General features: G+C 40.1%; 1 protein-coding gene across 3 annotated transcripts in view; it reads right to left on the reverse strand.

The window, feature by feature from the left end:
- Positions 1–27,781, reverse strand: part of hip1 (huntingtin interacting protein 1) — a 351,738-nt gene that overhangs the window by 17,488 nt on the left and 306,469 nt on the right. For all 3 annotated transcript variants that reach the window (XM_060847935.1, XM_060847937.1, XM_060847936.1), the window contains 11 exons: positions 23,674–23,868; positions 23,037–23,184; positions 21,331–21,417; positions 15,357–15,464; positions 12,947–13,083; positions 12,156–12,266; positions 10,936–10,994; positions 6,067–6,160; positions 5,174–5,274; positions 3,477–3,582; positions 512–635 (listed from right to left, as the gene is read on the reverse strand). In XM_060847935.1, the coding sequence (XP_060703918.1) occupies positions 512–635; positions 3,477–3,582; positions 5,174–5,274; positions 6,067–6,160; positions 10,936–10,994; positions 12,156–12,266; positions 12,947–13,083; positions 15,357–15,464; positions 21,331–21,417; positions 23,037–23,184; positions 23,674–23,868 (1,270 nt within the window). The remainder of the gene's footprint in view (positions 1–511; positions 636–3,476; positions 3,583–5,173; positions 5,275–6,066; positions 6,161–10,935; positions 10,995–12,155; positions 12,267–12,946; positions 13,084–15,356; positions 15,465–21,330; positions 21,418–23,036; positions 23,185–23,673; positions 23,869–27,781) is intronic.

The raw sequence follows: 27,781 nt of genomic DNA on the forward strand, positions 1-27,781 counted from the left end.
TGCTGTCAAAGGTTGGGATGAAGAATTGACTGGCACAGAGTAAATACAGTTCCTTCTACGTCTAATCATCTTTTTCAATGTGTTTGATACTGATACAAATCCCATTCTTCCATGTGAGAAACAGGAATAAAAGAATATTTTTAAAAGTGACCACTGTATTTTCTCCAATTTCAATTTAATGGCTATTTTGATGTCCACTACTTAAAGGACACTTACAAATACGTACCCAGTAAATATGAGCTTGGTGAATGGGGATATTTCATCAAGCACTGCCCCAGTCATCACTGATCTTCAAATCAACTGTAATTCAGTCATCTGACTTCCAAAGTTCATGTTGCATTAATTTATTAACAATACACTCCTGCTTGCCTTAACTTAGTGCTTTGGGTGTTTTCTGCATTTATTTCATATTTCCAGCATTCACAGTATTTTACTTTGGAGTTTGCAGAATGACTGACACTCTCTCTTTACTCTGTACAAGACTCATGCGCATAGTGAACAGTAAAACTACCTGTTTCCTCAATCTGGGATTTTCCTGACTTTGTGGAAGCCACCACACTGGCCGTGGCCTCATTTACTCCCTTGGAGGCCTGACGCAGTTTTCCAAGGTTTGCATTGTCTTTATCTGCTTTCACCTATTAGAAAAGAACACAATTACAACAAATTGCTGTTGTACAGTTACAGTTAATACAATGAGATTTTTCCCAATGCTTCAAAGTCTTAGCAAAGGTTAGGAGAGCTCTTCCCAGATACAAATAGAATAAGGGTGTTTTATTGAGCCTTGGAAAATAATTAATATTGTCCTTATGCACTTGTGGGATGACAACCATAAAACCCTAAGACTGAGGAGCAGATTAGGCCATTCAACTGATCTAGTCTGCTCTGCCATTCAATGAGCTCATGGCTGATTTGATAATCTCTAATTCCACTTTCCTGCCTTTTCCCAATAACAAGGAGAAAGTGAAGACTGTAGACGCTGGAGATTAGAGTCAAAAAGCATGGCGCTGGAAAAGCACAACAGATCAGGCAGCATCCAAGGAGCAGGAGAATCAACGTTTCAGGCATATGTCCTTCATCATTTTCCCAATAACCCTTGATTCCCTGACTAATTAAACATTTGCCTATCTCTGCCTTTAATGACCCAGCCTCAACAGCCTTCTGTGTTAGAGAATTCCACAGATTCACAACCCTCAGGATAAATTCCTTCTCATCTCTGCCATACATGTGTGACCTCTTCTCTGAGATTATGCCTTTTATTCTGACCTGCCCACTGGTCCTTAGACTCTCCACACGAGGAAACAAACTTGCTTATCTAGCCTGTCAAGCCTACCAAGAATCTTTTATGTTTCAATAAGATCACCTTTCAGTTCTATATTCCAATGATTGCATGCCCAATCTATTCAAGCTCATCACATAAAAGAGTCCCTCAATACCTTGTACCAACCAGGTGAATCTTTTCTGGACTATGTCCAAAGTTAGTATACCTTTGGTTAGGTAGGAAATCCAAAACTATTCACAGAATTCTCGCTACAGTCTGACTGGTGCCTTGTATCATGGTCATAAAACCTCCCTATCCTATATTCCTTTTGAAACAAAAACGTCAATATTCCATTAGCTTTCCCCATTACCCACTGAATTTGAATGGTAGCGTTTGGTGATTCATAGTTGACAACTTCCAAATCCTTTTGTTCTGTAGCTTTCTGCAACCTCTCTCCATTTAAATAATATTCAGCCCCTCTAGTCTTCCTGCCAAATTACAGAACCTTACATTTCCCCACATTATCTTCCAGCTGCCTGCTCATTAACTCAACCTGTTTATATCCCTCTGCAGACTCTCTGCATCATCCTCACTATTTGCCTTCCCACCTATTTTTGTGACAAACATAGTCAGAGCACATTGTTTCCTTATCCAAGTCATCAATATATCTTGTAAATAATTGTGGACCCAGCCCTGACCCTTGTTACAGTTACTGGTTGTTAGTAGTTGCAAGCCTACTATAGTTAGTAGTATCCCAACTCCGTCTTCTATAAGTGAGCCGATCCACCATCCACCACCGCTACATCTAACACCATGTGCTATCTTATTAAGTAGCCAAATATGTGGTATGTTATCACAAACACTTTTGGAAAATTTAGATAGATTACATCCACTGCTCCCTTTCATCTATCCTAATTGTTACCTTCTCAAAGAATTCCAGTAAATTTGTCAGGCATGATTTTCCCATCATGAAGCCATCTGCTTGATCATGTTGTATTTCTAAATGCTCTGCTGTAACATCCTTTTTCACAGATTATAACATTCTCCCAATAACAGATGTTCAGCTAATTGGACTATAGTTCCATGTTTTTTTTGCATCCCTTTTTGAATAAGGGTGTTATATTAGCAGTTTTTCAATCATCTGGGACCTTTCCAGAATCTAAGAGCTCTTGAAAGATTCCTTGGGGGCAGCCCGGTGGCTCAATGGTTAGCACTGCTGCCTCATAGCACCAGGAATCTGGGTTTGATTCCACCCTCAGGCGACTGTCTGTGTGGAGTTTGCACATTCTCTCTCTGTCTGTGTGGGTTTCCTTTGGGTGCTCCGGTTTCCTCCCACAGTCCAAAGATGGACAGGTTAGGTGGATTGGCCATGCTAAATTGTCGACAGTGTCCATGGATGTGCAGGCTAGGTGGATGAGCTATGGGAAATGCAGGCTAGCATGATTGGGTCTGGGTGGACTGCTCTTTGAAGGGTCGGTGTGGACTTGATGTGCTGAATGGCCTGCTTCCACACTATGGGGATTCTATGGTCACTATCATTGTATTTACTCTCTGAAGCTTCTTCCTTTAATATCCTAAGATGCAACCCATCAGCTCTAGAAGACTAATCAGTCACTTGTTTCCCCAGTTATATATATTATATCCATTTCCTCTCCACCTTTTTCTCCTTGATTTAATAATTTTGGAATGTCATTAGCACCCTCTACCCTGAAGACTGATGCAAAGTATGTATTCCACTCGTCATTTCCTGAACTCCCCATTATTACTTCCTCAGCCCCATTCTCTAAGGGGTTCATGTTCACTTTGACCCTTCTTTTCCTTGTTATATATTTAAAGAAGCTCTTGCTTTTTGTTTTGATATTACTTGCAAGTGTAACATCAATGCTTATTTTCTCTCTTTTTTTGTTTATGTTTTATTAGGTTTCTTCAATTATCACAATGGGCCAAATATCATTCAATGTAACACAGTGTTACTCTTGCTAGCCATGTATTAATTTTGTGGGATTTTATTCCCTCAAAACCAAAAAGAATATATAAAATCTGATTAATGCTTATTTCCTGCTCTTCAAATGCCCTTTGCAGTTATTCATTAGAAAGGTTCCTATCCACTTCCCCAAGTGTGACTGATGCAGCCCCTCTTTGTTTCTCCATTTGTGATCTGATTCATTGCTCTTTTATAGATATGAGCTAATCACCAAAAATAAACATAACTGTTTACCTTGGAGGCAGCCACCAGCTGTGCGGTACTGGCTGCGATTTCATGAGAACAAACCATCAACTCTTCAAACTTCCCCTTTCCCTGGACAACCATGTCTGCAGCATCTCTGAAGAGAGAAATGAAAGAACGTTTGAGTCCCAAGCGTCAAATAAATTTCACTAAGTGCACATTTCAATAGAAGAGTGAAGGCCATCACAGTTATAAAGCCATCTGCAAACATAATCACAATACAATCTAAGGAGCCCTCACATGAAACAGTAGTTGCATCGCTGAGAGTTGCGACTGAACAAGAAACAACTTCAAACATGTCCCCAAAGAAATCAACATTGAAGACAGAGTTAGGTTCCTTCCAAAGCTTCTCAGCCATAAAAAGAAAATGACCAAGTTGAAGTAGCACACATGTGTATTTCTAGTTGAAATGACTTAAGAGTCATAGAGTTATAGAGATGTACAGCACGGAAACAGACCCTTTGGTCCAATGCTGTCCACGCTGACCAGATATCCCAACCCAATCTAGTCCCAACTGCCAGCATCTGGCCCATACCCCTCTAAACCCTTCCTATTCATGTGCCCATCCTGATGCCTTTTAAATGTTGCAGATGTACAAGCGTCCACCACTTCCTCTGGCAGCTCACTCCATACACGTACCACCCTCTGTGTGACAAAGTTGCCCCTTGGGCCTCTAATATATCTTACTCCTCTCACCCTTAACCTATGCCCTCTAGTTCTGGGCTCCCTCACACCAGCGTAAAGACTTTGTGTATTTCTCCTCTCCATTCCACTCATGATTTCATAAACCTCTATAAGGTCACCCCTTAGCCTCCAGGGAAAACAGCCCTAGCCTATTCAACCTCTCCCTATAGCTCACACTGAAAAATTAATGATACAAATGTTGGTCAGTACAGGTAGCATCCAACGTGCCAGGATACTGAAATACACCACCTAATCTAGCTCAGGAATCCATGAAAAACAGATAACAGGATAACGAAAATTTATCTCTTTAACATAATTCCTATGATATTTAATTAATTTTGAATAACGCTGATTTTTACCTTTATTGTGTTGTTTGATGAATTATTTAAAATATTCACTGCTTTGCATCGGAAAGCACTTCAATTTAAATCACAGTGTTGCTTCACACATGGAAATTACAAGACAGAAACATGGTTCCTCCTGATCCTGTATCCCTCTATTCCCTTTACCTTCAGTCACCTATCTACATATTTTCAAATCAATCTCTTCAGAGATGTTATTACAAACCTCTGGAACAGGTGGGACTTGAAACTGGTCCTCCTAGCCCAGAGTGAAGGACAATTCCACTGTTCCATAAGAGTTACCTCTCTTCCAAAAGCCAACTACCTATCCAACATTTACTTAAATATCAGCAACACCTTCCAACACTTGGTTCATGATGGAGTACAAACTGATGCAGCAGCAATTGACCAGATTGGATCTGCCTTTTTTTTGGTGGGTATTGCATGCTGCATAATTTTTGTTCTGCCCGGTAGATGTCAAGACTGTATTTAAGCACAGATACTGGATATTCCATATTGGATCCACAGATTCCATATTGGATCCTTGTTAACAAAACATAACTACTTCTGTGATTCAGTTTCAGCAGCAGCACTACACACTTAGTAGAGTTCTGCAGGTGACTGTGGACAGGACCTCAAACAAACAGCAACTGCAACACTTACACCAACACAGTGGCTCCCCAACCTACAGCCTTTGATGCAGAAATGAGGCCTTCAGTCCACCTTGAGTTCTTGGCGTAGAACTCTTTTTGAGATGCTGCCCCCTGTAAACAAGAAACATAATATTTATCATCATTTCTTCCTATTTTCTCCCCATTTTTCAAAAGGTGCTATGTCTTATTACTGATCATCTCACAAAGCAAAGGCTTCATTGTAAAATCTCAAACTCAGCAAAAAGCAGGAATCTTGCAGCCTTGCTTCAGATGTGGATCTGTACATGGCAAGTGGGGTATTTGAGGAAGTTTACCCATTATTATATACTTGAAGAACAGAAAGGAGAGATTCCATTAAAAACAACCTGAATTGTGAAATTCAATTGGTCAGAAAGAGAGCATTGAAGTTGGCACTCCAGAAAAGTGCCTTCCTGCCTCCATATGTCATCAGCTTTGAATGAAAGGGACAGAAGAATCACTGAGGCGCAAATAAAGGCATCAGCCCATTTAATAATGCACATTTATATCGCACCTTCAGCATACATTTATAAAGCATCTTTAACATGGAAAAGCATTTTATAGGAGTTAGGACTACGCAGATCGGTCAATGACTTAGGTTTTTAAGAGTATCTTAAAGGAAGAGAGAGGTACAAAGGTTTAAAGAGAGGTTTAAATGCTTAATGCCTTAGTGGTTTACATCAAGGCACCAATGATAAAGTGAAGTGAGCTGTGGATGTACGAAAGGCCCGAGGTTGCATGAACGCGGGCTCTCGCAAGTATTGCAATAGACTCATGATTCACTGTGTTTCAAAAACTTTCAATCAACTGACTGCCTTGTAATATTTTAACTCACATATTGTCCTGTCTACTGACCAAACTTAACACTTGAAGTTTTGCTCTTACCCTTCCACTCTCCACTATATCTCTCTGTAGATCCTTCGATGTCAGAACCAACATTTTAACTGCATGCATCAAGTCAGTACAAGACTCAAGGATCCTACGGGAAACAAAAATACAGAATGCTCGTCAAATAATTTCTTCTTAAACAATTCTAAACACAGTTCATATGAAAACACACCAAATAAAAACTTCATTTCCATTTAATTTTTCATGTGTTATGTCCTGGAACACAGAGGTCAATCAGCTCATGTCAATATCAACCACTCAGTTAGATCCACTTTCCTGCCCAGTCCCGGTAGCTTTGAATTTTATTTTTATTAAGTTAATTCTATCTGGGACAAACGTACTTCACTGGAAATTGAAGTAGCAGTTAGATAGTAAACCACCTTCCATTTCTTTCCATTGCCAATGTCATGACCTTGTCCTTGAGTTTAAGTTCTCCTAAAAGCTTTAAACTAAAAGACACTGATTATTCTGCAAGATTCTTGGCCTATATTGTTAAACTTCTCTAGGATCCCAAAGCAAATATTTCTTTGCTCTCATCACGCCAGCTTACTGCAATGGTCTGTTGAGAGGGGTCTCTCCATTATAGGCTTTAACTCTCCTTCAATCTAAAGAGCTTCCCCATAGACATATTCAGATTCTCAGTCTGAAAGGTTTGCAGTATCAACTACTCATTTCATTTCTCCTCCTCTGCACCAGAGTCAGTAACACCTAAACAGCTTTACCAAAGAAGCCTCAGAACTTAAACAAAGACATTTCAAAGGGAAAAAAAAAATCAGAAAGCAGGCACTTGTTGGATATTCAAATCACCTAAGTTCCTGATGGAGATTTGTTTGCATAACCAACACAATTTGAATACATGAACCACCATTAGCGTAATAAAGTTTTCCCAAGGTTTTACAGAAGTATTCTCAAACAGAATTTCACACTATGGTACATCAGCCATCCGAGGTTAGGTGACCCAATGGTTTGATCAAAGCAATGAGATTAAGGAGGTCCAGAGTGGAATTCAAGGGTCTGCTGCCTAGGCAGCTGAAGTTTGATTGTGGGCTGAGTAAATTCAAAAGTGGAAGCATGCAGGGGCCTCAGAGAAATTTAAAGCTCAAAGAGGCTACAAGAGAGGAGTAAAGTGATAGAAGAATGTAAAAACAAGGATTTGAATCATAGCAGTGCTGCACCAGTTGCAGGTTAGGTGAACTGGCCATGGTAAACTGTCCATCGTGTTCAGGGATGTATAGGCTAGGTGCATTAGTCAGGAGTAAATATAGGATAATAGGGGAGGGGAATGGGTCCGGGTGGGTTACTCTGCGAAGGATTGTTGTGAACTTGTTGGGCCGAAGGGTCTGTTTCCACACTGTAGGGATTCTGTGATTATCTATGATGATAATATCAGGTAAGATAGCACAAAAACAATCTAAACAAGACTTATTGTCAGTTGAGGTAAAACTAACAACTTTGAATGAGCTCAAGTTTATGGAGCATGTGTTGACCAGGGGAGCATTAGAATTGTCCAGTTTAGAGGTAATAAAGACATGGGGTGAGGTTTCAGCAGCAGTTGAACTGACACAAAAGGATTGTTTTATTCTTTGATGGAATATGAGTGTTGCTAGCAAGGGCAGAATTTGTTACCTATCCCTAATTGTTCTTGTGTTGATTGATTTGCAAAGTTGGTTCAGATGGCAGTAAAAAGTCAATGACATTGCAGTGCATCTGAAGTTACATGTAGGCCAGGTCATGCAAAGATGTCAGATGTCCTACCCAAAAGGACATTAGTGAAGCAGCTAAATTTTACAAAATGGATGGTAGTTATCAAGAGCATTATTACTAAGACAGCTTTACATTTCAGATCTATTAATTGTATTTATACTGCTACTATAGTGGAACTGAACCCAAGTCCCCAGCGAATTAACTTGCTCCTTTGTATTACTAATTCATTGCTATTGTCACTATACCATCAAAAATCCATAAGATAATTAACACTCAAAGGAAATTCTCCTGAATTAGTGGCTAGGAATGAAGTTTGTGTCAGAACCCCAAAACCATGGCTTTGGTCTCCTTAGTTAGTCAGGGAAAAAATTCTGCTCATTCAGGTAGAGAAGCAACAAGTCACATTGCTCAGGTACAGCCGAGTGATGTCAGTGAATGAGTCACTGCTTTTGAATGATGATTTGAGAGGTAGGATGTACATAAGAATTAGGACGATCCAAGTTTAGGCCCTTTGAAGTATCAGCAGTGGAAATGTGAGAGCAGGAAGCAAAGACATTACAGGTGCTTCTCTGACAATGGCTGAATAGATAATAATGGAACCAGGTGAGCAGATTAGAGGTTGCAAAAATATCTAGTTCCATAATTTGTATGTTTTGAGAACTGGAATTCTAAATGCAAGATAAATAGGAGGAGAAACAAATCTGAGCTTGAGAACAGGAAAAAAAATCCATATGGTAATTGCCATTCAAAGGGAGACAATACTTATTTAAGGGTGTTACAATTAGGGGTTTGGAAACAATAAACTATGTGGTTCTTTCTTTGCTTAGGAATAGAACCAATGAGTCTGGTTAGATTGTGGTAATGCCATTAGAGCTTAAATTTATTCATGTAATATGTCAAATCAAAGGTACGTCAAAAGCGACGGACAAATATGAATCTATATCTGTTCAGATCAGAGGACAGGTTTGGAAATTGTAACTAATTTGGGATATCCCAAGCTTGCCTCTTTAGCAGGGGTAGAGGGGGATACTTTTCTTGGAACTGCCGTGTTTTTGGGTAGTTTTGGGTTTATCTGTGTGATTTACTCACAGAACATAGACAGCTCATGGCTGGAGCCAGAACAGAAACATGCAAAGTGAAAACACTTCCAGGGTTTGTAGACTACTAAGCAAAATAGTAGCACAGCTCATGCTTGAGCTAGGGTGTCCACAATCATGACTTGTTTTAATAGTGTTGCCTGGCCCAATGTGAGGTGGAAAGACACCAAGAAATCTCAGAGCAGGAACACAGGGGAGAATCAAAGTGAGAATGACTAAGAGCTGTGTCCTTAACTTGGTCCAAGAGAAGTGAAAGAACAATCAAGAGCCTTGAAAGTGTGGGGGAAACTCCTGTGTGGAAATAAAAATAGAAAAATACCTGTTGACAGTTACAGTTTTAGAAAATAAGTGTTCATAACACATTTGGTATAATGCTTGAGTTTAATTCTTGTAATTTGTTTTATGTCCTTTAATTTGTTTAACTACTGTATAGCAAAGGTCTTATTTCAAACACAAAACTTTATGTATTTCTTTCAATTAGTAACAAGAATTTGAATTTCTTTTAAAATTCAATAATATCCCTCAAGATAAGTACCAAGACAGGCATTGTAAGAGGATAGCACAACCATCTATGTCAAAAGTTACAGACTGTAAAGACATAGCGTGTCATTCTACCACAGTTGCACAATATCATGCATGACTTTAATAAGGGACATTAGAATGGGGGGGGGGGTTGTCAAGTATTAACTTGATATAGAAGTTAAAACATTCAGTAATCAAGGATAGAAATGAAAGGTTGGAGATAAGACAGTAATTTTCAAAGGCAGGGAAGTGAAGTTTAGTTTAGAAGAGGGTGACAACAACAGATTTAAAGTGGTGTGGGGAGGGGCTTAGTACTTAGGGACCATGAACAAAATTTGGCTGATCAACAGACTGTTGAAAAAGTGTTTTGAGGGAACAGAGTTGGGTTTCATGAACAAAATGAGCGCGGCGAGAGCATGGAGTTGAATGAGAGAGAAACTAAATAGAGGTACAAGTCCAGGGCCAGGGAAAGGAGTCACACTGTCTTTTATTCCAAAGGACTGGATTCAAATCCTACTCAAACTGGCAGCATCTGTCAGCCTTTTCCACAATTCCAGAGGAATGGAGTTCTGAGAAGATAGTAGTCAGATACCCAGTAGCAAATCTAAATCACTCTAGATTTCTGACTGTCTACTAATAATTGTTAATTAACTTCCTGATGCATACGGAGGAAGAATGGAACAAATGCACAAAGGTTATTGACACCTTTGGAGAGAAAACTGGGGACAAAAAAAAATTACAACTGGCATATTGTTCTGAGGCTGAAGCTGAAAATAAACCTTTACAGCAGAAAGGAAAAAAAAACTCATTCAATACTGTGCAAATTACAATAGAATCAAGAGCAATAAGGCTACAATAATTTTAATATTTATAGCAGCAGTAAACATAATGTGATTTATTTCTTGGAATATTACACAATGGGACTGAAGAGGAATTAAATGAATCCATTGTAATTCTGGGCAATAGGAGGGCATGGGAAATGAATTCATCAGTGGAATTTTGAGCAGTCTGAAATTGGATAATGAACAAGTCTACTACACTCTAAACAATGCAATGGATTAAAAATGGATTAGACAGAGTATGTTGGATTCTAGACTTTTGGAGTTCTATGCAATTTAGTTAATGACACACGGACGGGTCCAATAGCATTCTAGCTAGTGGATGTGAATGGGAATGATTTAAACCGGGGAATTCTGTAAAATGGAAACCACTATTGTGGAAAAGGGCGAGCTTGACATTTAACCTTGGTTTGAGTCCATTTACAGCAATACATTTAATGAAAGCAATTTTTTTGTTTTGTGAAATTATTAATTATGGATTACAAAATAATAGAGCCCACAATAAATGACAGTGGGATTCAAACTAATCTTTTCTCAAGCTTTTTAATGTTCCTTACTAAGTATTGACATCTGGGGCTCTTTGTGTAGGAAGCTTGCATTGAAACTGCATAAAGTCACAAGCATTTTGCTGTGGAGGTGGCCCTTAGTGACACCCAAGCTTCTTGCAGTCTTAAATAAATTCATGCATCTTTGAAAGCACTGACCTCTCATTCACCTCTAGCTTCACACCTGTGTCTCCTGCTCTTGACTTGCTCAGCATTTCCTGGTTACAAGATTAGAGAAAAGAAAACCTGTTAGAACTAGCAGCTCTGAAATACACAGCAGAACGTTGCCCTGCCCCAGCAATAAGCCAGGGAATTGGCTGCTGTCTGATTTCTTTTCCTGAAAAGCCACTGAAGTATTAGAGCAAGTTCTGGATCATGTCATACCATATTGAAGACTCTTGCTACCATCACATTGAAAAGCATGCATGAGAGGAGGCTCGCTCTGTAAAGATGAACATGCAGCTCCAGAACATTTGCTGTCAACTAACAAAAGTCAGACACAGTTATGTACAGAACAGAGTGCAGTTAATAATAAACAGAACTTCGGCACAGATCAGCAATATTACAAAGCGTTCTTTTTCATCTTCATCAAAATTTCCCACTGCACTCCATTCTCTTTCCGGACTTTCTATAGCTTTCCTCTGTGAAGCAGCCACATAACATGTATAATTGGAAAGTGATTCTGTGACTAGTTTCTATACCAACATTCCAGAAACACAAAAATCATGCAGGAGGAAAAGTATTCCCTGGCTCTCCAGTAAGGAAAAAAACAAGTTCATTTCTGGTTTTCTCTAATTGGCTTGGATATCTTCACTGCTTACTTTGCTTGCAGAAAATGTTCTTGCCATACAATTAAGCAAAGAACAATCATACCCTACTGTTCTGAACAGACCACCCCATCAAAGCCTCATGATCTGTCTCTCCCGAATGCAATACAGCAAGTTTGACCATGAATATGGAGCTCTGAACAACCCGTAGGAAGAATGCCCCAAATCAGGTGACTCCCCATTACAATATCCTTTCACACATTTGAATTCATAATTCTCTTCACTTATATAACTACTTTCTCCCTTTCAATAACTCAGTCTCAAAGTGCATCAGAACAAAGGACTTCTGTACATATCTGGTGTCTATCTATCCATCAATAGCAACTCCGCCAAGCTACTGAAGCAAATTTTTTTCCCCTAATACAGAGGAACCTCAATTATCCGAATTTCAGATTATCTGGCAAGATCGCATGGTCCCGATGCTTGGCTAAACAATGTTAGCCGGCATTCAATTAAGTGAACGAAATATTCCTCACCTGTGTCCTTCGGATAATTGAGGTTCCTTTGTACATCTCTAATAGCTTATCTAATTAACTTAGTGACACGAATTACCTCAATCCGAGTAGTAGCAGCTTCAACAGCTGCTGATGTGGCAGCCATCTCCTTTTCAACCAGATCACCCAGCTCTTTTTGCTTGATATCTCTTCCTTTAGGCCTCAGCTCCTAAAACAACACATACATCAGTCAACAGCACTGCAGAGAGTGCACAACGATTGATAGAGGAGATGTTCAACTCAGTCAATTCAGAATTAAAACAACTCCTTACGTTTCTCAGCAGAGATTTGAATCTAGAATGGTACTTTCGCTTATACATCTGAGAGTCATAGGCTTGATTCTAGTTTCATGCTGAACTAGCTGGGGAGCAGTTTGGCTGCTACAGATAGCCTCTGCATCCCTGACTTGGATGAAATAAAAAGTAAACAAAAAAAATCAAGTAATCACTGTTCATGTACCTGATTATTCCATGTTTGTTCCTAATAGAAACAACACAATATAGGTTCAGCTCTCAGGCTTCAAGAGCCTCTGATGAGTTCCCAGAATGGTTACTTGACCAAGAGACAAGGATTTAATTCAATTATGGAATTGAACTCCATCATGAGTATCTTAGAAACAGTGGGGCAGTATTAGAGGGTAATCATTCCGTTGGGATGGTATTACTTATGCAGTAACATTGGACAAAGAAGCAGAATTAACTTTGTAGGGTCTCTCCACAGTATCTGAACTTTGCACACTGTGAGCAAAATTGACAGCATGGAATGAGTTAAGGGAAAGCTTGATGATGTGCTTCAATCCTCAGCCTATCCAACATTTTACCCAAATTTCATGGAAGATTAACCCCTTACCTCTCCTATTGTGTTTATCTGGTTCAGACTTTCTCTCACTTTTGTGCAATCTGCACTGCTCAAAGTTGTAGTGTCCTTCAAGCTGGAGAAGTAGGAAAGTACCTCACTCCCACATTGCTTACATGCTTCCAATAGACCTGGCAGTGAGGAAACAGAACCAACATAAGGTGCGGGAAAGACCGTACAGCCACAAAACATCAATAACAATCACACAAATCCTGTTGACAGGGCTTTTATTCAAAGGTCAGTCAGAGCTTTATTTCCTCCTTGCTCAACTTAGTTGTAGTATTGTTGAGCCAAAGGAGCTTCTTTGAAGCTGTGGCTTAAGGAATGACAAAGATCAGTGTCCCTGCACCTTAGTTTATACAGTGATTCTTGGTTAGTGAACATTGGAGCAAGGTTTAGCTGTGGCAGACCTGTGGCTAAATAGCCTCCTAATATTCCTAGCAAGGAGTTAAATCCAAGTGCAGCTATTTGGATGAGGTACCAAGTATTACGGTAAGCTAATTAACAGTCCACAATATGAAATCAATTACTCTAAAAACAAGGGGAAATAAACTGGCAACAAAATCAAAATAAAGATGCTCACTGACTTGATTACTTCTGCAATCAAGTTCTCTTTTTAACAAGGTCTAACTTAAAACTTAATTGGAAGCACTAGCTTGTGGAGCACCATTCCTTCATCAGGTGGTTGTGGTACAAAAGCTAGTGTGCTTCCAATTAAACCTGTTGGACTATAACTTGGTGTTGTGTGATTTTTAACTTTGTACACGCCAGTCCAACACCGGCATCTCCAAATCATAACTAGGATCAAACAGTATCAGAATACATAACAAATAAAACAATTTTTCTTCAAACCATTACTGAGCAAACACAGAAATCACATTTTACATATTTATAAATAAACAAACCCTAAGGGGCTACTGATACCTAAGTCGGTCAGACAAGACTGTATCATATCAAATCCATCAAAACTCATGATGATGAAGTATCATGAGAAATTAATCACAAAGAAAAACAGAAGGAGTATTGGTGGGGAGGGCAGAGAAAAGAGAGTGTGGGGCTGAGGACTGAGAAAAGGAAGTTAGAGCAAGACTGAGGAAAAAAATGAAGGCAGGTCAAGAAAGACGGGATTCCAAGAGAAAAGCGAGAAAGAAAATGAGAATGAATAGGGAGAAACAGTCATCCTTTTGTTGAGGTAAATGCATCTTTCCTAGGCCAATGCTAATTTGGCCAAAATGAATCAAGGTGGTATTACAGGGATAAAGTGTTGTTCCAATGTCGTGGCCATCTGAATCAAACTTACACTGTCATTATTCTGATGTTGAGGTGCACCCACTGCAGTTACATTAGTCCAAAACACGGAGTCTCAGTCCACACCATCATACATTCCTTTGGATAAAACCCCTCTCTCATCCTTGCCACTTAGACTTCTGAAGAACATGCCTAATGCCTTCCTTTGGATCTACTCATTATTTGAAACAATTCAGTGGCCATTAGTTCTTAAACCATTTATGAACATTATCTATCCCATCCAATTAAATACAAAACACAATTTTTGTTTTATTCAAGAGATCCGCTGTGTCCTGTGATTAAGAGTCTATTTCTGTCTTCCCCTTAGTTTCTTCTTTCAATAAGAAGAAGAGATGGCCTTCTCAGTCCTTACAGCCAAGTGGTCATTCTTCATGCGTTAACCCAGACAGTGGGCTACCGCCAGTTGTCTCATCATGGGCGAGAGTCACAGCTAAAGCCAACCATATCTTCAACCAGCATCCACAAACAAGCACACTACAATGAGAATTCGTTCGCTGGCAATGGTAAACCCTGACTGACTCTTATTATCTGTAGCTCAAAAGCACATCGGTCAATTGTAATATTTCAACTGATGCTAAGAGTGAAATCAGCCAACGCAGTACCAGGACCTTACAGACGTCGTAATGATGTCGTTATCAACAGGGTTATTGAAGGGACTTAATTATAGTACAACAATGTAAAACTTTAATGAAATAATGCTCAATGCACTAAAAGAAAGGGTATACATGGCAGAAGTTGACGGGATATAGAAAAATATTTGCAAAGTGACATAGCAGATGTCAGGCATATTCTTTCTTGTTAATACATATTCTCCTATCATTTAGATTATGACTGAAGTACCCGAATTTTACATGGTGACACACCACTCACTTCAGAACACTGTTTGGTGAGAACCCTCTTCAATGGCACAAGTTCACGATACAGGCTGATAGATAGTTTCTTGTCAGTAGAATCTGCTGTTCTTTTAGAAACCAAGAGTCAAGCTTCAGTAGGCATCACAGCACTAGTGTTGTGAGAGTGCAAGCTGGTTAACAAAAGCAAGGTATTGCTTTTTAAAGCCGCTTACATGCAACAGCACATTGAGCACATTACTTACGGTCTGCCTGCTCCATTGGCACCATATGGGAGGTAGCACTACCCTGGACAATGGTGTCCCCCATCAAATGGGTAAAAAGGGTGACTGCCTGCAAAAGGTTTCTGACATCTGGAAAATGAAAAACAAAAAAAGTGGGTAGGAAAGAAGCACAGAATAAGGTAACTCAAGAGACCCAAAATACTCCCACATCTTCTTTAGAAATCATTTCAATCCTTCCTGCCCACTAGGCACTAACCAGACTCTTGCAAGCATTCGGTTCTGTCGGTGGCAGCTACTCTTTTTAATGTAAGATCTTAGAGAATGATAATGAGAGAATGAGATGATGACCGAGTGATATTATCACTGGAATTTAAATCCAGAGACCCAGATAATGTTCTGGGTACCCTGGGTTCGAATACCACCATGACAGATGATAGAATGTGAATTCAATAACAATCTGGAAATAAGAGTCCAATGGTGACCATGAAACCATTGCTGAGCATCAGGAGAAAAAACAATCTGGGAAGGAAACCGCCATCTTTAGCTAATCTGGCCTACATGTGACTCCAGACCCACAGCAATGTGGTTCACTCTTAACTGTCCTGTGGGCAATTCGGAATGGACAAATGCTGGCCGAGGCAGTGACACCCACATCCCATGAATGAATTTTTTAAGAATGCACACAGTGCATCTGATAATACACATATGCATTTTCCAGTAAAAACTGTGTTATAATACAGGCAACCCTGTTTAAGAGTGTCTAACTTACGAATGCTCATACTTACGAACAAGTTCCCCTTTTAGAATTAAAGGTCTGACATATGAACATTTACTCGCACTTATGAACAGCTATTTTATATCATGCTGTATTGTGTTCTGACTTGCACACAAATTGATTTATGAACATACTCAAGTACAGAGCCCATTCATAACCCAGGGGCTGATTGTATTCAAGAACAGGAGCAATTAATTCATATTTCCCTTCCTTAGCCACCATTTTTGATTGATGCACATTTGACAACAAATACATAGATACAGGACATCAATGCGTGGATACAATGATCTGAAAATTGCCCTAAGGATGTCCTTTAAATATAGTCAGTATTCTGGCAGAACTGAAAGATATACAGAAAGGCTAAGAACTGTGAACACCAGTGGAAGCAAGGCGTTTCAGAGGTAAGAGAAGCAGAAACAGATGCAGATGCAATCAGCAGCATACGCTGGACCTTTTCAGAAGGACAGATAAATGTGTAACTCCACAACTGACTACAGAAATCAATCATTGTGTAAAAACATAAAGTGCTAGAGAAAGTACTGAAAAACCGATTAGTGCTGATTAGGGGAGTTAATTACCATTTGACACATCTGGAGCCAACAAATTAAACTTAGTGGCAGTGGCACTAAAAGAATGGTTTAAGATAATTACACCAAACATTGGATTACCTATTCGGACTAATGGAATAATGGTTTATGGAATAACAGTGGTGCAGTGATACACTGATATAGTCATAGACCAGTATTTCTAAAAATGGCAGCCTTGACTAATTAATTGAATTCCTTGATCAAGAATTTAAATTGAGTTAATTAAACAAATCAAGTATAAAAAACAAGTATCTTTTCTTCCTGGTGGTGGAAATTGAATAAAGATTTGTACACCTTGTGTCTCTCACTGTATCTCACACCTGCACACACACAACATAGGTGCTGGGGAAAAATAAGCACTACTGCAGTTAGGCGGTAGTGCGCAGCTAAAAGAAAAAATAAATAAACAGGCGTGTCAGATATCCTGTTCACTCTGAGAACTGGTTCTGAGGGAGCTGGGTCAGCTTCACAGCCTCTCCCCGTGGAACTAAAGGATGACTTGGTGATGGGATACCGGCCTGTGTGGAGTTATTTCAAGCACTTCAGGGACATTCTACCAGAACTTCAGTTATTCAAAGAACCAAACTTGCACTTCAAAAAAAAAGCAAGTGTAAGTAATGTGACCATGTAACTACTAGATTTCATAAATACCCAACTAGTTCATTCATGTCTTTTGGGGAAGGAAATCTACCAATCTTCTGGTCTGGTCTGTATATGATTCCGAACCCACAGCAATACGCTTTACTATTAATTATTCTTTGTAGTGGCCCAGTAAGTGCTTCAGTTGTGATGAGGGCAATTAGGCAAGATAATAAATGCAGACCTGGTCAGCGATACCCACATCCCATCAGTGATTAAAAAAAAGGGTCAGTGAGTGCAATGAAGGAGCTTTCTTGAAAAATCCAAAGTATACAAGTAAGTGCTATGACACGTTTGATTTCCAAGTTTCTTTACTGTTAACCACCTATATTAGCTTAAGAGAGGCAAGTTCCACAAAAGAATCCCAAAAATGAATCTATTACAGATGAAGAGCAATTACGGAAATACATCTCTACCAATGAGTGGCAAGAAGACCCAAGAGTGTCACTTAAATGTGCTATATTGTTTCTGATTGGCTAAAGGAACGATTTATACCAGTGACTCCAGAAAGAGACAGCAATGCATATGGATTTACCCTGGGGAAGAGAATTCAAGCAGAATAAAAAGCACTTTCACAGAAGGAGACTAATCACCAAGACATCCCAGAGGAAGGTGAACGATCACACGCTCAGATAGTATTCATTTGTCAGTTAATTGCAACTGCTAGTTATTTCCTTACTCTGATTCAGTTTAAAGATAACCTCAAGGTTAATAAACTATTCAAGTGCTTTCCCTGGCCAACCCTTTGATTGGTTTCATACTTTAGTTCAGTAGTTAGTGGATATCGTACTTGAAAATTACTAAGATTTAATCACTAAATTTAATCTAACTGAAACAAGTGAGAAATTATTCACCCTTAAATGTAGACGAGCAGCTAAGTGAAAGAGCAACTAGGTGATGAGAGTTAAAGATTCTTGGTTCACGTCAAAGCTTTGTCAGGATAGCTCTCCCAGTGTGCTTACAGTCTATATTATAGGGTAAGCTCAGTGGCACGCTGGTTAGAACTGCTGCCTCATAGTACCAGAGACCCAGGTTAAATCCCAGTCTTGCCCGACTGTGTGGAATTTCCACATTCTCCCATGTCTGCATGGGCTTCCTCCGGGTGCTCCGATTTCCTGCCCCAGTCCAGAAATGTACAGTTTAAGTGGATTGGCTATACTGAAATCAGGAATGTGCAAGCTAAGTGGGGAAATTATGTAAATGTGGGGTTACAGGGATCAGTTGGAATGCTCTTCAGAGGGTCAGTGTAGGCTTGACGGGTCAAATGGCCTCCATATAATTCTCCACAGATTCTATAATTTTTTCTGACAAGAGAGTGTATACAACATTAGATTATATCTACTTAATCTACAAATGCTATTCCCTCACCATGAAGTCACCTGATTCACAGCTCCAGCTTGCCTTTTGAGCATGACCTGAACTTCCAATCGCACATCCTCTCTATCAACAACATTGGCTACATCAACCTGAGTAAAAGTCCCTGCCTCAGCTGTGGCTCAGCTTATTTACTGCTGCAATGTGCACCCTTATTTTTGTTATCAACAGACCTGACATTTCCTTTTCTCTTCTCAGTGGCCTTCCATGGTCCACTCTCCATAAGCCTGAGCTCATCTCCAACTCTGCTGCCCTGATTCCAATTTGTATAACCCCTGTGCTTACTGAGTTATATTGCCTTCTGACACACAAAACTTTTAAAATTTAAAATCTCTCCCTCATGTTCAAACCCCTCCATGCTCTTTGCTTTCTCAATTTGTGGAATTGTCTCCAACCCTCAAACTCTTCCCATCTCAGCACTAATCTAATTCTGGTCTTGTACAAGTTCTCCACTTCTTTCAGTCCATCAGAGACCTTCAACTGAAGCCACTGAAACATCAATTATCCAGTTATTCTGGAAAGGTAAGAAAATATTTAAGAAAGCATTGTACACTGCAATAAAAAATAATACTAAGATTACTATTGCATCCTCCATTAAACTATTCACATTTTAACATTTCTACATTGCCTGCTGTGTAGCCTCAAGAGTTACCAACTAACCCTGCAATGTCAGGTCCCATATCTGAAAGCTGGTTCAGAGGTGAGGGCTTCTTTATAGGTGGAACATCAGGAAGAGGTAGTGTTACTATCGTGTAACAAATCGGGGCAAGGAGTGAGCACGTCATCCATCAAATACTGTTCTACAGTGCCAAAAATCAATTTCACATCTCTGATGCAAACTGGTGGTCTTGCCTTCCTACATCCATTCCATTTTTGTGAGGATCTGACTTGTCAAACCTGGGAAGGTTTTACTGTGCTTCTCACTACTGTGCATTGCATGTTGTACAAAGGGAAGACAGACCCTTGGTTTAGAATCTCACCAGAAAGAGAGTAGAATGCAGTGCAGCAGCACATCACTTTCTGGTGTGAACTGCAGAAATGCAGTTTTTATCAAGGTACTGAGAACACTAATTAACCAGAGCAAACCTGTGTTTGATCTCCCTCTGGCAGACTCCCCACCATTACTGTATAATAGTCTCAAGCCAGATTTCACATCTATGGATAAGCTTGGACTGTTGTGAAAAGCCATATGTGTAAGAGGCAACTAGACCAGAGTTGTCCTTATCTGACATTGTGAAATGGGTGAAAAAAATGGGGGTTGATTGACTGCTGTGAAATGAACCTGTCTCAACCATACAGTGTGGTAACCCTCTCACCAAGTCAGAAGTAACTGTGTGGTTCAAACACCATTCCCACAATTTAAGCACATAACTCAAGCTGACACTCCAGTGCAGTACTATCAGAAGTACCACCTTTTAAATGATTTACTAAACCAAGAGGTAAAGTATTCGTCATGGGGAAATCCATTGGTACTATTTGGAACAACAACAGAAGTTTCAATGCTTTGACTAATATTTATTCCTCAACCAATATCAGCAAATGAATGATTTGGTCATTATCAGACTGTTGTTTGCAGGAGCCTTGCTATATGCAAATTGTTGCCATGCTTCCCACATTTCCTGCAGTTTATTGGATTATAAAGCATTTTTAGATGGCCTGTGATTGATAAAGGTGCCATATAAACTAAATCTTTCAAACAGGAAATCGGGCACAAAACAGCAAGATTCAGTAGTTCAGTTCAGAATAATTGAATGGTATCTTGCTGGCTGACCAAATGGCTATATGCATTCCACCTCTTGCACTTATTACAACTGTAGAAATCCAGCTCCTGCAGAAAATCTCAAAGCCATTTCGTGTTCACCAATATTGTCAATTGGAAATCTGAGAAAAGGGAGCATGTGACCTCTTTGGTGCGTTCACAGACTAGACTACCTACTGCTCGCAATGTCACCTATAACAATATGGAAGGAATCCAAGGCAAATGATGAATTACATTGCCACAGCAACACATGGCCATCTAGCAGAGTGAGCTCTAGATAGGCTGCAGGATACTGCACAGGTCTGAGGCATCCTGTCTGATCAGAGAAGGTTTCTTTATAAACTGTTCCCCTGACAATTCCAGCCAAGTAACTCGGTCATTCAAACCGATGCAGTTGTATGGCTTTATGTGCAGCATCGTATCCCCACAATCCAGTTGCTGTTCGAACTCCTGTGACTCCTCATCCTGCATTCAAACTTGCAACTAGGTTGACACCCACCTTACGACCTGAATCTACGAACAGTGAAGAACTAGAACAAATATTCAAGGAAGCAAAATCCATGTGACTAACCAAAGTAAACTGATACCAATGGTCTGATGCCTCTTAAATACAACCACTAATTACAATTCTAAAATTACCTCTGCCCAACACTTCAATGTGCTCAATGATGGGCAACCTAAAATGAATCCTGCTGATATAATAGGACCTGTTTAGAATATACTGAGGAGGTCCCAGTCTGCTTCAGTCAAAATGAATTAAAATTAGTCATTAATTGTCTGCACAAAGTCACAGCTAATAAACCGAGTTGTAATTGATTTGACTTATCAATGTTTGTCACACATGTACTTCTTAAATCCTACCTGATCTGTCAGACAGATACTGGGCATGTCCATCCTGTAGCCTGTTCAGGGAATCCAGTGCAGCCTGACCTCTTGTGATGAGATAATCTGCAGAAAGCATACGATTGCTGTAAGGAATCCAGTTGGTTATAACTTTCACTCACTAATTTAAGCAAAGCTACATCAACCACATTAAGTATGCCATCAAAAAGATGTCACATTATTGTTTGGGGGATAAAGAATGGAAAAAAAATCCCAAAGACATCATGTCCCGATTCTGTAAAGCATACAACTTTTGAAAACAAGGTAATTTTCCACAGCAAGGTTTTCAGTGTTCAGCCTCATTACATGTACGTGGGTGAAAGAGAATTATCTCATTGAAATGTAGCAGGAGGAATCGGCCACTCAGCCCCTCGTGTCTGCACTGCCATTTCAGATCATGGCTGACCATCACTTTAAATACCATTTTCCTGCATTATTCTCATAACAAGGATCTCACTAATAACAATTTAAGCCAGTCTCTGACCAACCTGAACAACTCTTGTCTTCTGTATTTGCCTACAGAAGTAGTGCACTAATTTGAAAATTAAAAATCCATTCAGCTGGCCTCAAAGAATTTTGTATTCTTCATCAAGGTAATTTCTCATTCTTTTAAACACTAAACAATACAAACCCAGTCTCCTCAATGTCTCCCTGGAGATCAATCCGGTGTTCCCAGTGAAGCTGCACCGGACTAGCTCTCGATTATGCCCATCGCTTTAGTGTATTATAGTATAACCCTAATTCCAGCCCCCAATTCTATCTGCTAAGCTTGGAACAGATTCTGGTAAATTGACCTTTATCAAAGCCAGAGTTCATTTCCAGGAGACAATCAGAATGGTGTTCCTGATTCTATCAGTTTTTATGAGCAAGGGCAAATAGTGGTACAAATAGCAATACATACTTACGGCTGTATGCTGTTCCGTAAGGACAAAGTTCACCCCTCACTGTTTTGTGGTGTTCCAGACCAATGACAAGGTTGCTAGAGCATTTCACTGACTGCTAACTGGCCAAGTGAATATTCAAAGTTATTTCATCAATATCCTGACTAGCCAGTCTGCTACCACTACACCTGGATGATCCAGTACCTAATATCACCCAATTCCTACAGCTGGTCAAGCCGTCCAAGCAGGCCACTAGGAGAGACACTGGCCTGAGAAACAGCAGAAGCTATTATTGCTTCTGTCCTTGCCTATCCCTCAACTACCAACATTACGAAAGGATGAAACTCAGATTTTTATTTTCAATAAAAAGAGGAACTCAGTTGATTTTGAATTTTCAGAAGGTTAGCTTTTCTCAGCCATGCTAGGTAATGTCAAACTGATGATTTACTGGGGTCTAGATGAAAGTGATGCTAGAAAAGCACAGCAGGTCGGGCAACATCTGAGGAGCAGGAAAATCGATGTTTCGGGCAAAAGCCCTTCGTCAGGAAGCTCCCAGATGATTCACTGGGGGTCAATAATACTCTTGTTGGGCTCCATTTGAATTGTGGTAGAAAGCCTGTATTCCTGCTATAATGTGTTTCCTTGCTCCCTGAAATCTAAAGTGAAAACAACTTTATTTTTTCCTATCTCAAACTTTCGCATAAATCAGCTTCAAACTACTTCAAACCTTTACAATTAATCACTAAATCTAAATTTTGATTCAACCACTGGCCAGCCTCATCACCTCTTGCTTTTTGTGTTTACCTGCAGAACTTGTGCAGCCAACATGAAGGGGATCATCCAACCTGCTGAGTGCGTCCTGTACAATTCCCTCGGCCTCCTCCACAGTACAGCACAGCAGAGCAAACTGCTCATCAAGTAGTTGCTTCTCCAGAGATTGCTCATGGTTCTCCTAAAAAATAAAGAGCACGTGAAGCCACCATTCTCCAATTGAAACAGTGTATGCCCAGCCCAGTTACACAGCACGAGAGAAACGTGAAGCTCAGCTATACAACATAACAGAAACATGCAAACCCAGTTTCTTTTGGGTGGGTGGGGATGAATTGAGTGAGTTATAACATGGAGGAAGATGGAGCAAAGGAACCTTGTGAGGCTGTTTGATGCAGTTAGTACATGATTCGCAGCTGAACAGTTCAGCTCAAAATCTAGATCAACACTTCAGTATTATACACAGGGAATGCAGCAACGTCAGGCACTGCCGTGAGGATAATGCTTTAAACTCTTCTGGTAAATGTTGACGATCCATCCAAAGGAGCAACATAGGCAGAAGCAGGTTATTAATTTCAGTGTGCAACTAAACTGGGTATGTTTTTCAGATATTCAACAAATACTGAAGGTTTTTTTGCCTTGTTAACCTTGACCAGAATCACTCAATGCATACCTTTTCATTCAGCTGGTTCTGCAGCCCCTCGACTGTTCGGCTGGTATTGTCCTTCTCTGCTGACAAAGCATCCTTTAGCTGCTGTAACTCATCTTGTAGTGCGGTTAATGTGCTCTCTTTCTGATCAACAGCCTCACACAGCATCTTCTTTTCTGATGTCAGGGACTCAATAGTTGATGCCATGACTGTGTTCGCCTGGCAAGACAGGTACGACAGGAACAAAGTGATGCCATACTCTGAAACTTACTAACAGTATATGTTCCATCAGGTTGTGCTTTGTCTCAATTTTTGAAAATGTTTGCTGTTGCAGAGTGAGGTGTATACCATAATGAAAAATAAAATCCAAGTACACTTCCATTTATCAATTAAAATAGAGTAGCTGCTTTTACAGCACTGTAATTGAAATTCAGTCTGCACACTGCTATTTACCTCTCAGAAAACTTGACAGATCAAGTAGAATGGGTTTAAATGAGAGGATGGAACATGAGCGCTGGTTTCTCGCTGGGAACATAGAAACAGATATTTGCTATTCAAGCCTGTGATACCAATCCAATTTTAACATTATGCCTTTTTGTCCCGAACTCCCCTATAAAAAAGTATTTCCCAATTTGCACAGTACGGTGGCTCAGTGGTTAGCACTGCTGCCTCACAGTGCCAGAGACATGGGTTTGATTCCAGCCTCGGGCCACTACCTTGTGGTGTTTGCACATTCTCCCAGTGTCTGCATGGGTTTCCTCCCACAATCCAAAGATGTGCAGGTTAGGTGAATTGGTCATACTAAGTTGCCCACAGTGTTCAAGAATGTGTGGGTTAGGTGCATTGGTCAGGGGGAAATGTCGAGTAGTAGGGGAATGGGTCTGGATGGGCAACTCTTCGGAGGGTCAGTGTGGATGTGTTGGGCCAAATGGCCTGTTTCCACACTGTAGGGTTTCTATGATACCCTTTCAACACCTATAATTATCTTAGATAAAAGGTAAAGTGGCCAGAGACTTACCAGATAATGTGTCACAATACTGGTTCTGTTAAAAGGTTACTATGTCCTTGAGTTTTTTTTTCCCAGAGAAGAGGTCATTGGCCAGACTCCAACGTGTCTAAAGTTTGAATGGCTCGCTGGGGCTTTCTGTTTACCCTAACAGATAAGACCTCCAGTCTAAGACTTCCATGTTTTTAAAAAAATGTATAGCTAACAGGGCGTGGCCTGCTCTTTAGTTGTGCAGTGCAGTTCACTTCAGAACTTTAGTCAGTTCAGTTGCAGCAGGGGATGTGAAATAAGCTGCTGCTCTCTCTCTCTCTCTCTCTCTCTAACCTCAATCTGTAAGCTCTTGTTTGTTTCATTGTTTACTGTTTGTGCTAAAGGATGTGGGTATTGGGACTGTTGCACGTATTTTCAGAACAGCACCATTAAGTCGGGTTTGGATAGGATAAGTTTTCGGTTTTCTGTTCTTTGTAAATAAGTTTTGTTCGTTTAAAACCTGGCAGACAACCCAGCTAATTTACTCCAGAACTATCCACTATACACCTAGCTAAACAAATAGCAAAGTTACGGTCTGCTACCTGCTTAAACATGTTTTGGGGGGGGTCCGGCCTACTCCATAACATGAGACTGCATTCTCACGAGAAAAAAGCCATCTGGTGATGGTTTAACCTGAGGGTCATCACATCTCGAGCAAGGAAGATGTTGAGGCTTTCATGGTAACCCCAGCCGGTGCAGCTATTGAACCCATGATTGGGCATCACTATGCAATGCAAACCAACCATCCAACTGAGACTAATCTTCAATCATCTTAGAGACTTTAAATTAGATCACTCTTAGTCTTTTATACTCAAGAGAATACAATCCTGGTCTTCCAGCTCTCACAATTTAAGGCCTGAATGTTTACAAAAGCAGACAATCTCAGCATTGTTGCAAAAATGGCAGAGGAGACTAAAAATTGGAAATCTTATCCCAAACATGGGACCTACCATCTTTGTGAGTGGAAATTGAGAAAGTTTTAGCATGTATGGTCCATCAAGACAGTTGCCAACATATAATAATCAGCAGCTGCCTCCACTCGCGTGATTTTTGTTACCTCAGTGCATGAAACATGTGGTGCAGATTAGACCTGGATGAAAAGGTCAAAACTTTGCAGAGCTCTTTGCAGAGTTGGGATAGTATTTGGGGAGATAAAGTACCTCTGGATATGGACCTGGTATAGCTCTTGGGGCGGGTCACTATTCCTTTAGGAGAGGCAAGGTGCTCTTTGGCATTGTTAAAAGTCAACATGAATGGACATAAAACTATCATTAATTGTCAAAAATGTCAAAAGGAACTGTCAAAAGCAGGCAGCATAGTGGCTCAGTGATTAGCACGGTTGCTTCACAGCACCAGGGACCTGGATTTGATTCCAGCCTTGGATGACTGTCTGTGTGGAGTTTGCACATTCTCCCCATGTCTGTGTGGGTCCCCTCCGGGTGTTCCAGTTTCCTCCCACAGTCCAAAGATATGCAGGTCAGGTGAACTGACCATGCTAAATTGCACACAGTGTTAGGTGCATTAGTCAGAGGGAAATGGCCTGTGATGGTTACTCTTTGGAGGGTCGGTGTGGACTGGTTGGGCAAAAAGGCCTGTTTTCACACTATAGGGAATCTAATCTAATCTAAAAAAAGCAACAGTCAAAAGGCACTGTCAAGCCATTTAAAACTCCTGCTCTTTAAGTCTTTGAAAAGAATGCCTAGTGTGTTTAAAAAGAAAGCTTATTATATTATCCCATCTATTAATATAACCTGAGGGGTACCATTATTGGATTAATGCTGCATAACCAATTTCACAACCCTTCACCATTGTAAGGTGCCGACCATTTCATAGTTTGTTTGACAGCTCCTAGTGGTTATAGACTCTTTAAAGTAGGATTTTGACAACAAATCCCAGTGCTACTTTCTTTAAGAGATTATGCACTCAAATGATATATTTGTTCTTACAAGGAACATTGTCGTTGAAGAAATGCACATGCAATCAATGGGTCTGTGAAAAATATCAGCGTGGATCCTGAGACTTCCTGTGGGAGGTACTGTGTGAGCTGGGATGGTAAGTGAAAGGCAAATGGAGGTTGGGAGGTGAACATGAGTTGCAATGAGTTGACATCGGGGTTATACAGGACCATGAGGAATGTGTGAGGGTGATAGCTGTTTTCAGCACATCTTTTTTAAATTTAAAAAAAAAAGCCAGTCAAGGCAGCTCTCTTGCCCAGTCGGCCTCCAACAGCTTTTGGGGGCACCTAGCCCAATCTGCAAAGAACCAGCCACTGCAGGAGAGAATTCCAACTTCTGTGGTGCTTTATCACTCAAGTTGGGTTTGTAGAGCTGGGAAATATCCATAGTCGACACCCCTAACTTGGAAGTAAAAATTCAACCCAAACATTTAGACCTTACAATGAAGCCTGACCAGTAGAGCATTTCTAGCATTTTGTGTTTTCATAATGGAACAGAAGGCGGTGTTAATCAAATAAAATCACTTGGCAAAAGACATAGTTAATGTAAGCACAGTGCACACATAAATAGTAGACTGACAGGACAAAGGATCTAAATTCAGATTATTCTCACTCTGGTTGCAAGTTTGAACAAAACTTCCTTCAGTTAGGAAGATCTCTTTGCTCTATCTTTTCCCAAGCTCAAACAATGTGCTTTTCCCCTTTCTGGAGTGTTCCGGAGCTATCAAATAAACACGACTGTAAGCCTGATTCAGCAAACATCACACTCACTGTAGAATTGCTGTGACATAGACTTGAACTGTAGCGTATTATTCAGGATCAGTTCACTCTCATGAGAATCAAACAGAATAATGGTCTCAGAGTACTAGCAATGTTCACTAAAGGCTGAAGTTATTGCTTCAGACACTGGGGTCCATCCTGAAATGATTCTCTGAACATGAACGAATGCAATTTGAATATGATCTGAACATTTCTTTTTAAAATGCAGCTCCACTGAGGAAGCTAAAGTTGTGTGTACAAGAAACTTGGAACCTCCTCCTCCTGGCCACTCACACAGCACACTTCCATACTGCGAAAATAAGTAGCTGTCACCTAAAGAAACTCTTTAATACCTCAATATAGTCCTGAAATACATTGGGAGC

This window comes from Hemiscyllium ocellatum, chromosome 31, assembly GCF_020745735.1.
Source record: "Hemiscyllium ocellatum isolate sHemOce1 chromosome 31, sHemOce1.pat.X.cur, whole genome shotgun sequence".
Taxonomy (NCBI): domain Eukaryota; kingdom Metazoa; phylum Chordata; class Chondrichthyes; order Orectolobiformes; family Hemiscylliidae; genus Hemiscyllium; species Hemiscyllium ocellatum.